Source organism: Myripristis murdjan, chromosome 19 (assembly GCF_902150065.1).
Source record: "Myripristis murdjan chromosome 19, fMyrMur1.1, whole genome shotgun sequence".
Classification (NCBI taxonomy): Eukaryota; Metazoa; Chordata; class Actinopteri; order Holocentriformes; family Holocentridae; genus Myripristis; species Myripristis murdjan.
The window spans coordinates 7,239,603-7,251,321 of record NC_043998.1 but is presented as its reverse complement, the minus strand read 5'-3'; the positions used below and the strand labels follow the sequence as shown (position 1 = coordinate 7,251,321).

General features: G+C 44.0%; 1 protein-coding gene across 4 annotated transcripts in view; it reads right to left on the bottom strand.

The window, feature by feature from the left end:
* Window positions 1-1,171: 1,171 nt before the first annotated feature.
* Window positions 1,172-11,719, bottom strand: part of vti1a (vesicle transport through interaction with t-SNAREs 1A) — a 126,123-nt gene continuing 115,575 nt past the window's right edge. For all 4 annotated transcript variants that reach the window (XM_030077432.1, XM_030077430.1, XM_030077433.1 and 1 more), the window contains one exon: window positions 1,172-2,688. Coding sequence is in view for 2 of the 4 variants with exons in the window: in XM_030077430.1 (XP_029933290.1) it covers window positions 2,595-2,688 (94 nt within the window). In the remaining 2 variants the exon portion in view is untranslated. The remainder of the gene's footprint in view (window positions 2,689-11,719) is intronic.

The window sequence follows — 11,719 nt, the reverse complement described above, 5'->3', positions numbered from 1 at the left end:
ACGCTGCCTTCCACCGCTCGCTCGCTAGCTACCGCTCCGCTCATCTGACAGGCTGGGAGGGAGGGAGGGAGGCAGGGAGGAGGGAGGGGGGAGCAGGGGGAAGAGGGGGGAGGAGGAGAAAAGGTGGCAAGAGAGGTAAAGGGAGGAGGGGGGGGGGAGGCAAGAGGGATGGGGTGGTGATGGGGAGGGGAGAGAGAGAGAAAGAGAGAGAGAGGAAGAGAGGAGAGCACACAAGCATGTAGGTAGGCTACACATGCACAGACACACACAAAGCCACATAATATTCAGTCACACACACACACACACACACACACACTGTGCGTTAGCTGAAAAACACCAAGCGCTGAGGGTCATCAGATGAGCTCAGATTTAAATCACCCGCCCTCCTCCATCTGCATCCTTACATTGCCTCCTTCCTCCCTCACTTCCTTCCTTCCTTCCTTCCTTCCTTCCTTCTGTGCCTCCTCAATATTCCTTGACTTAATGATAACTCTTGGTGGGTCGGACCCACATGGGACAGGCAGAGGCGCACTATTTTGTTGGCCATTAATTTGAGGCTTTGATGCAGACGCGGCTGGCGAGGGGCTGTGACACGGCAGGCGGCGGGGAGGGAGGCAGACGACTGGCTGTGTGTGTGTGTCTGTGTGTGTGTGTGTGTGTGTAAGGTGTGGTGGGCTGAGGTGAGATGGGGTCGGGGGTGTGAGGTCAAACACCAGGTACGAGTGTGTACCTTCAACTTGAAGGAGTTCTCCAAATATGCTCAGTGAGCCCCCCCCCCCTCTTGAAGAATGGCTTTCCCTCCAGAACTGAAGCAGCGGCAGACAAACTCAAACACACGAACGCATCGTCAGTCAGTTTACAGATAAATACTCTACAGAAAACATAAAAGTACTGCATATGATTTGAACTTTACAGAGAAATTTACAGAACAAAAAAAAAAAAGTACAAGTCTTAAAACAGGTTATCTGGCATGTATATGAAATGAAGAAAACCCAAAAAAAAAAAAAAAAAAAAAAGACAAAAAACAAAGTTGGTCCTGGTGTGCAGCCGACATTTCAGTTTACTTACTGACAACCCAAAATTTAAAAAAAAAAAGAAAAAAGAAAATAAAAAGGTTCATTTAGAATAGCTTCAAACTTCATAAAATGTACAGTTCTAGCACAAAAAAATCTTTACTCGAGAATTTATTTATGCATTTATAAATAAATAGTAACAGAATCACTGGAGATGGAAACAAAAACACTATACATGATGTAGATTGGAGTTAGTACATACAGTATGATGACTACATTTATTCATTTCCTGTGCTGACCAGTACGCTAAAATTAAAGTCCACGGGAATTTGGGTAAAATTCGTAGAAATTTCTGTTGGGGAGGTGTGGGGCCATTGCACCTCATATGGTTGTTAAATCTGATGATTTATTCAGTAAAAACACAGATTAACTGTTTTTTTTTTTGTTTTGTTTTTTTTTTCACTGGAAAGTATGAAGAGCTGTTCTTGCATTTGTGTCTATTGTATTCATGCACTGTTTGTGCCAAGGCTGGGGTCAATTCCCTTTCTATTAAACCGACTGAGGAGGTGCTTTTTAATCCAAAATGTGTCTTGGAAAGCTTCAAATATCCCATCTTCAATGCTATTGTTGAATGAAAGCACTTTGTTGCCGACAAATGAACAACGCGTTCACTTTAATTGATAGGTTGAATGGAGCTGAATTTACCTCAACCTTTTTACGTGCAACTTTTATTTTCAAAGCGGCGTTGTCCTTCTATTTTGAGCTCTCCAGTGCTTTTTTTTTTTTTTTTTTTTTGTTAAGGAATGAATGCGAACAGCATATCTTATCTGAAGGCACTGTCCTTTGCGCTGTATGGGGCAACGTGGAGAACAGCTGAATCATAGAGGAGGAACAGAGGAGGGCTGATACATGCTACAGCACAGGTCTCGGCTGTGGGCGTTCATACTTGCACACTGTGGGCTATGTTTGTCACTCACAGACACACACCAAGAAATGCGCAACCTTATTTTACCTCTCCCCTCCCTCTATCTCTCACACACACCTTAAAGTAGACGTGACCCTCCTCCACCTCACCGTCCCACAAAAAGACATGGCTTCTACAGATTTGAACTTGCTAGGACTTCGAAAAAAATGACAGGCCAGGACAGGATAGGCTGTTGCCATGCAAAAATCACACGAAGGACAACACCATGAATAATGTCAACTATCGTAAAAACAGCTCCCCCTTTCTTGTCCCCGGAGAGGAAGGAGAGATAGATGAAAATGCAGGGAGGAAAGAAAGAAAGACAGAAAGAAACAAAGACGGAGAGAAAGAAAAAAGGGGGAAAAAAGTGGAAAAAGGGAAGAAAGTGAAAGCAAAGGAGAAAGAGAACAGAAAGCACAGGAGAGGAGAAAGAGATGGAAAAAAAAAAAAAAAAAAAAAAGCTCACTGTCAGGCCCTGGAAACAGTGATTCATGGGGACCATTTGTCCTAATTACACCAGAACAACGCTTTTGTCGCTATTAATCACGAGTGTGTGTGTTTGTGTTTGTGTCAGGAGGGGGGAGCGTGTGCGTGCGCCTGAGCGTGTGCAGGGGAGATCAGTGGCCCCGCAGATTAAAATAGATGGCCAGGATGATGGTGAGAAGGATGATGGCTCCGAGGATGAAGACCAGGATTCGATTCTGGATGATCCTGTGGAGACAGAAACAAGAGAGAGAGGTAGGGGAGGGGGAGGTTAGGCAGGGTTCAGAGTCTGCGGAGAAACATAAAACACACCCAAAACATTCATATGTTTATGTGCAAACTAAATGACCCGCCATCAGCTGGGAGCTTATCATGTTTAATAGCTACCATGAGGCCTGCAGACGTGGTATTTACTGGTATACAATCACTGGCATGGGAATCTAATACTCAGACACACGTGCACACGCGTGCACACACAATATTTCCGAAACTCCACATGCACAGGGATCATACTGAAAATGTCCCACAAATGATCTCTGAAGTGTGTACACACACACGGCCTCTGTAAAACGTTCATACAGACATGTGAACACATACAGGCATACAACAGAAAACACAAGACCCACATAAACAAGGCGTGCACTTATGCATACACAAATGAACACGCACCAACACAAACATGCACACGCACACACACACAAACACACTCATACACACACACACACACACTCAGCAGACAGGCTCTAAAAACTTTATTTGCACAATAAAGTGGAAAAAGTGGCTCAGTAGTTTCCTGGAGGTAATAAAATCACTGAATTACTGATGGAATTTGCCATAAAACGACTCGCTCTTTTTGCACATTTCGATTTTTCCCACTGTGGCCTAAGTAAACTTGACAAGAGGGGGCTTTGAACCAAAAAAACACACAAACCCGGGGGGAGAGAGGGCGAAGGAGAATGCTGGAGAACAGGAGGGAGAAGGGGGACGGGGAGCATGCGTGGATACTGGTGCGCCACAGAGCGTTGTAGGTCATAGCAGCTGCACCGGGAGTGTGTGTGCAACGCCGACGTGCGCACGTCTGATTGTGCGCGCGTCCCCAAAAAGTCTCCCGAGCCCGTCTCCCAACACACACGTACGCACAAATTCCCCGAACCCTCCGCTGCTCCTGACAAATGACAGAATTATCACATTTGCTGACATGTGTAGGGGTGGAGGAGAGGGCGCAGGAGGGGGGCAGTGTCCACTCCTCTAAGCAGGAGATGAATAGCCCATGCTGTGGCCATTTATCACTGGGGAGGGGGCTGGCTGGGTGCTCACTCACCCTGCTACCCTCCAAAGCCCAAGCCCCAGCCCCCCAGACCAGTCAAACTATCAGCCTCCTGCAGGCCGCCAGCTCCAACTCACACAACCAGTGCCAGCAACTAGACACTTTACTCTAAAGCCCACTGCTACGGAAGAAAGAGGAGTTTGAATCACAGCCTGAATCTGATGGGTCGCAGTGGGCTCAGGTTGCTTCAGGATTAACTCTTCATTGGGCTGTGAGGGGCTTTAGCTGTTTTATTTTTTTTTTTGGAAGAAGTCCTAGACATATATAATATTTCAAAGAAGATAATGTTCTAAAATTGCTGATTGTGGGCTATAGCTGCAAAGGTGCCGTTCAACTGCAGTGACTTTTGTGGAGAATCACAGTATGTTTTACCTCGGTGATACTGTAGGTTTCACAAAGATGAAAAAAAGCCTTATTGACAAAATATAGGCATGGCATAGAGGTGATTTTTATCAGCTTGCCACCTATACAACTGGCGAAATGCCTATCAAATGCATTTTTCAAGAAATCATTGTGAGGATTCCTGCTCAGGCATCTGTTTATTAAGGCCGGGCAGCTCGGGGCCTCACATGGCAAACAAACATGTCAGATTCACATTTTCAGGCCGACTCAAAACTCTGCAAGAAAAGACGTGGCAAAAAAAAAAAAAAAAAAAAAAATAGGAACATGAAGAGTCGAACTTGAACTTATGTGTAGTGTTTTTGTGTTTATGCCGTAGTTCTGTGTTTGTATTGCCACCTTTTATTTACAGATAACCTTGCACAACTCACTGTCCAGAATAACCGCTGCTGTGCATCAGCTAAAGCGGCTACAGACTCCTTCAGTCTGTAAACAACACATGGCCTGTTCTCACTGATGTAAAGGTGAACTAATTGCTGGGGGGGGGGCAATTTAAGTGAGGACACTTTACACTCATCTGGCCAAAATTGTGGAATAAGCATGGAATTTGATAGTTGAGTCTATACAGTCCATTCCATGCTTATATCATGTTTTTTTTTTTGTTTGTTTTTTTTTCCAGTTGAGTCTAAAGGTTGTCTGCAAGGTGCACCCTCAGGAGTCTCACTTGATTAATTCCCCTGCAAAGTGTTTTTAAAACTTTTCAGAAAAAAACGTGTGGCTCGATTCTTTCCAAATGGAAGCCAACAGAGATGAAAACAGTCAGACCTGACTGGTGAAACAATCTCATTGGACAGTATATGACAAATATTGAATATTTATACGCAGGATTATGGAGGTGTAATCATGAACCATATATTGTAGGATATAAAGTTATCACAGTCTGCCCACACACACACACACACACATACACACACACACAGACACACATGCGCCAGGGGGGCACCTTATTAGGATTTTTATCTCTCTGTCTATCTAGCTATCTATCTGTCCGTCTGTCTAATTTCTATATGTATATTGTGCAATGTTTGCCATATATCCACAACCCCATGATGTAATGAACGTGGAGGCAGCTTTAGGCTGTGATTGGCCAGCCTCATTTCGGAGTTTGCATTACACTGATCTGATTGGCTGCCGCCGGCTGGTGAGGAGAACCCCAAGAAACAAGAAACACCAATAAAAGCGTGCTTAGCAAGGCCATGTCTCCTCCTATTAATTGACATTCATTATTTAGAGTGATTATTTATCCCAATGCCCAGTGGAGATGCTGGTGCACCAAGATGTTGTGCATGTTCATGTGTGTGTGTGTGTGTGTGTGTGTGTGTGTGTTTGCGGTCCCAGATTGTGGTGTTAATTTTACAGCCAGAGAAAGGGAGGAGGGCGAACGGAGGCCATGCAGGAGTTTGGTAGAAAAATATGAAGAGGAAGTTAGTTTTTGCCTTATGGATGAGGAGCTGGGGTGCAAGGAGAAGGAGTTCTATTATGTAAAAATTGTATTCATTAAAGGAGTCTGATTTGGTAGCAAACGACGCTGAATATCTTCAAACGCTTAATGTTCAAAGCGGTGAGGGATATGACAGTGCTGCGATTTTAGAACTTTTCCCTCTGGGGACACATATTTAAAAACTGTTCCTTGTGACCTAAACTGATTCTTGGTACACCAATCTAACAAAAATACATCTTGAAGTTTAACGTACAGCAGCCTATCTTGCTTCTGGCACCTTAGCGCGCACACACAGAGGCTACAAAATACAAAATTAGAACTGTCCAGTCCCAAAAAACTTCAGTTGTCAAAGCAGCCAATTGCTCCAGAATAAATTAAGATTCATTTTAATGTTGCCACAGCCCAACCCAACCCAAACTGTTACTACACGGCAAGAACTCTCTATTTTAAGAGGTAATTTACTCTCATAGTCTTGTGTTTCCTTAAAACAAGTAAGTGGAATGAGAAAATCCGACTTGTTTCCAATACAGCTGCACTTGTTTCAGGATTTTTTCGAGGATCAAGTATAAATATGCAGAAATAAGGCAGAATAATGTAGATTAGCATCAAGAAAGGGACATTCGATTCAAGAAAGTTCAGTAGCATTAGAAGCAAGTGGGATTATCTCATCCAACTGGTAGATTTTTTCACTTGTCGGAGGAAATCACAAGATTTTAACGCCGAATATGAGACTAAATGAGTTGTTAAGATGGAGATTTTTTATTTGCAATACAGGCATGTATGTCTACCAGCTCTGTATTTGAACTTCTTCTAATGTCACGGCCAAGCAACTAAACAAAACTTCACACATCTCACACTATTCTAATTCTCTCACAAGACTTACTCACATGAATGCATTTAAAGTGCGAGATCTCGTGAGGTTTTTTGGAGCGGAGCACACCTTTGACAAGAATGCCCTGAGCTGTACGCACACACTCACTCACACACACACACACACACACACTGAGAGAGGCACATGAACAAATACATGTGTAATCAGCCAGCCAGCAGACTGGGAAGATTTGGCGGGTTGGTGGGTGGGTGAGTGGGTGGGGAGTCCAGCCATAACACACTTGAGCCATGCTGAAATCCATTTAAGAAACAGTGTGTGTGTGTGACACTGTAAAGAAGTGCAGTCCTGCCCTCTGACAGCTGAGCAGCAAGGATATTAAAGTCATTATACAACTGACACCCACCACAGAGAGAACGACGGTGGGGGGTCACGGATTTTGTTCCATTGTAGGCTACGTGGTAAATTATTCTTTTTCCATTAAAACCAGAAGATAATGTTAACATGAAACAAGATACAAGCCAAAATTGCAAGAAGATGTTGAGAGGTCAAGTTGGAAATCAATATTTTGTGTATAATCTCACAAATGTATTAATAATTGCTATTGGAAAATAATAGTAATTAAGAACAACTTTTTTTGTCTTCCATTAAAATGCAAGACATCTGCTTCAAGATTTTCCCCTTTTGGTCGCTCATAACAAGTGAGGTCTGAATGAAAAGAAGACGAAGGAGAAGGAGAAAAAAAAATGTAATGTCCCAGAGGACAGATCATTTTCATAATCCTCTGGACGACTCATTTGCAAATCTGTTTTTTTTTTCTCTCTCTGCGATACTAGATGTAATCTACAGATTGTATTCCATATCCAACAAAGCATTTCCTATCAGTCCACCAGTCAAATGAGCTTCTAAAAGTCATTTTACTTCCCTTTGAAATTCCTCAGGCAACAGAAGCAGCTAAAATAAAACTTCCCCCTACCAACAGAAAAAGGCTTCCCTTTCCCTCCCCACCTAAAAAAAATCCCAAAATTGGGAGTGAGGAGAGCGAAGAACATGGTTTTCTTCTGTCGTATGGTTGATCCCGTCCTGACACGTGGCCAGACAGAACAGAATTTATCAAACCGGATCCATCCTCTGGCTTTGACACTTGACATAGTGGGGAAAGGAAAGAGAAGGAAAGGGGTGAGTGTGTGTGTGTGTGTTAGTGTGTGTGTGTGTGTGTGTGAGAGTGATGCACACGGTGCGCGTACAAGTGTGCTCATGCTGGCCCACATATACACACTCCTACGCAAAGAGCGAGAGAGAGAGGGAGGGAGAGGGAGGCAGAGAGAGTGAGAGAGAGAGAGAGAGAGAAAGAGAGAGAGAGAGAGAGAGAGAGAGAGAGAGAGAGAGAGAGAGAGAGAGAGAGAGAGTCCATTTACCCGGGGAGGCAGAGCTGGAGGAGAGGCTCCTCGGAGACAGATGAAAATAATGAGGACTTTTCTGTCAGGAAAGATTTACAAAATCGTACCAGTGTTATTAAAATTTAAAATCTCCCGTTTTTTTCCCTCTTTTTTCCCCTCCTTCCCTCCCTCTCTCTCTCTCTCTCTCTCTCTCTCTCTTCCTCTCTCTCCCTCTCTCTCACTCTCTTTCTCTCTTCCCTTCCTTTCCCTGACCCCCCCCTCCTCCCCCTCCTTTCCAGCAGCACAGCCTTATTACCAGCTCTAATGAGCACCGGGATACACCTCAGCTGTGTGTGTGTGTGTGTGTGTGTGTGTGTGTGTGTGTGTGTGTGTGTCTGTGTGTGCAGAGGGGGGCGGGGGGGTCCAGATCCCTAGTGCCAGCTTTATCAGTGCCCCAGATTCCCCAGTCCCTTCAGTGACACAAACACACACATACAGCCAAACACACAACATGAGAGTGGGCACACATATGTTACAGACACAGACACACACACACAAACACACACACCTTTTGATGGCTCTCAGAGGTGGCTGGACATGGACACACACACACACACACACACACACACACACACACACTCTCAGACAGGCAAATACACCCCCCCCACACCCTCTACACAAAAACACACACACACACACACGCACGCACGCACACACACACACACACACACACACACACACACTAAAAACAAACTTAACTCCAGAGTTGCATCTCTCAGGCCCTCCCCTAGCCCTCCTCTTTCCACTAGTAGACCAATAAAATAAAAATCAATGGCTGTCTGAGCCATTCTGGCTCTCCTCCCTCCAAACCCTGGGAATATACGGCACGGGAGAGGAGGAAGCGAGGGAGGGAGGGAAGGATCAATGTGTTCACAAATGGTTTGAGTGATGGACATGGAGGTGGAACGCTGGTGGGGGTAGGTCCTGACTAACGCACTGCCTTGTTATCGCAAACTAATACGAATAAATGTTTCATTGCAGAAGCCCATACACACGCGTGGTTTTGTGTCTTGGCCATGCAACATGCACACATGCAGAAACACACAACAGAATGTGTAAATGGGCTTGCGATCGAGCTGATTTAAATAAAGAAAGCTGACAAGCTTGCAGTGTTTCAGTTACGTGAACGAAACGGGGCGGAAGGCTAGAAAATCCTGCTGCTTTTCTAAAAACAACCCAAACCATCAGATGAGTTCAGGTCGCTCTAAAGAGGTAATGACTTGACCTGCTGGCTGGAGAGATTTGATCCTATCTGTGCTCTGCCTACTGCCCCCAAGGAGGTGTTCAAGCTAAATGATGATTTCTGAAACACACACACACACACGCCCAGATGTGCACATGCACACAGTAGCAACAGGCACAGGCAGGGTCACTAGGGCATTTTGCTGGTCTAGAAGTTCACACACACACACACACACACACACACACACACACACACGCACACACACACACAAACAAACAGCTAGAGCAGCTCTTCACATGTTGCTCATGCTGCTTTTTACTTTATTTAACCCTCTTGAAACTGAAATGTCAAATTATCTTTGAATTGACATTGAGGCACAATAATGCACAGCATCATGCAATTCTCAAAAGAAAAATAATACTTAAAGGCACGTGCGCACACACATTAGTAACCTATAAAATGACAAAGTAAAATGCATGTAAAATGACAATAACTTGGAGGATGACAAGTAACACTGTATAGATAAGTATTCATGTTTTCTATATCAAATGTATCCATTTTGCTTGGGTGCATTTTTGTTTACTATACGGCTATTAAAATTCCTACATTTTCTTCTGGCATGTTTATCATCTTAAACACATCTGGCTCCTTTCAAAATACTTTTAATTTCACTCACAGTATACAACTTATTTCTTAATTTGTGTGCACACTTGTAACGATAAATGAAATGCATGATAAATTATTTTTGGCCACATTTGCAAAAAAGAAAGCAGACCCCCTTCTCCCCTCTGCTGATTTCTATTCTTTTTCTTTGAAACTGACCTATATTGACAAACAATTTCTGTTTACGCAACTGAGAAAACAGATAAAAAATGCACGGGTTTTCATTTGGAGGACGTGGTCTGAGCAAGATATTTCATGTCAGCCTGTTTCTCTCTCTCTCTCCCTCTCTCTCTCCCACTTTACTCTCTCTCTTTTTACTGGCTTCGCACAGATTCAAGAGAGCAGCACCAGGGCTCTACAAGTTCATCCATTTTTTATTTGGCGGCTAACAACCCTGGCCAGCAGCAGCCTAGACTGGGACCTAGATCTCTCCTGGAAAAGTGTTGCAGGGAGAGAGGGAGGGAGAGAGGGAGAGAGAGAGGGAGGGAGGGAAGCAAAAGAAGAGCAAAAAGGTGGGGAGAGGAGGGATGGAGAGAAGGAAACAGAAGGAGGAAGGAAATGCAACGTGGGAGGAGTGTGTGCATATGAAAGAGGCTGTGTGTAAGAGAAAGGGAGAGATGGAGAGAGAGATGGAGAAAAAGAAATGGAGAGAGAGAGAAAATACATTGTTTGCAACTCTTTCTGGAATTTTTAAGAACTTTTTTGCCGGCAGCAATTTCAGGCAGCTGCGGCAGTTTCTCCCCATCCTGGTGTGATGTACAGGTGGCTTTTTGAGCTCTATACATACACAGATCATTCCCCTGCCTGGATACCTGCCAGCACCTTCCTCCCTCCTCTCTCTCTCTCTCTCTCTTCCTTCTCGTCCTCTATCCTCTTACTCCTCCCTCGTTCTCGCTCGACCACCTTCTCTTCCTTTTTCCCTTCGCTTAAACCGTCAGTCCCTTCATTCAATTCTTTATCGCTTATTCTATGCTTTCTCCAATAACATTCTCCGGTCTCTCACTCTCTTGCTGGAGGGGCAGGGTGATGTGCCAAGTGTTTTTATTTTATTTTTTGGGGGGGGTTTGTTTTCCTGTGTTCTTGTTATGTTAATGGCATATAGTCACACCAGCGGGAGCATGCCAGCAGCCTATGTTCACAGTTGTCAGTGCAGGCTAACTAACACAGCCTTGTTCGAGACTGCTGTAAACACACAAGGTGGTGTGTGTGTATGGGTGTGGGAAGCACTGTGTAGACGAGTACGTTTGCTTTTGTGGCTTACAAGGCTCAGGGGCATTACAGAAAAAAAATAAATAAATAAAATCTGTGAAACTCAATCAGATGATCTGCAAATAATTTCAAAATCAGATGGAATTCAGTGCAAAAATCTGGTCATGTGATGGAAAGATGAAGAAAATTAGAATAAGATTTTTTCAACATTCAAATATAGGAAGGCATCACTGTGACATGGAGCCAAAAGTCAATGCTGGGATGCTGCAGGGGCTGTATTAAAGAATATAGTGGTTGCAATTGTAACCTATGCACAAAACGGGGTGGGATTTTGTTGTGTAAACCAAAATGAGGTGGAATGAAGTTCTCTTTGTGGCTTTCAGCTGTTGGGGTCATCACCACCAGCAAGATTGCCTGCGATAGGAAAGAAATCCAGATCCAAATCCAGTGTGAACTAGACAATGTGCCGACCAAAAAAAGATACTTATCAATTAATGATGTGCTCGCTGTTTGTTGCTTAGTTTGCCGACAGCTCACTTACATATGTCTGGATCCATATCATGAATAAGTGATCATATAACTCATGCATGTGCTTTTCTGCTACAACTTGACTCGGGGGTTACAGAGTAAATAGATGCAATTTCCTTGCACCCTGATAACTGACATTTCTCACCATTTCTCCTTTTCTGCAAAAATTTCCCAAAACACAAAATCCCCCTTGCATACATTCTGCAAGGGCCTGGGGCCAGCTGTGGATCCGATTACTAGC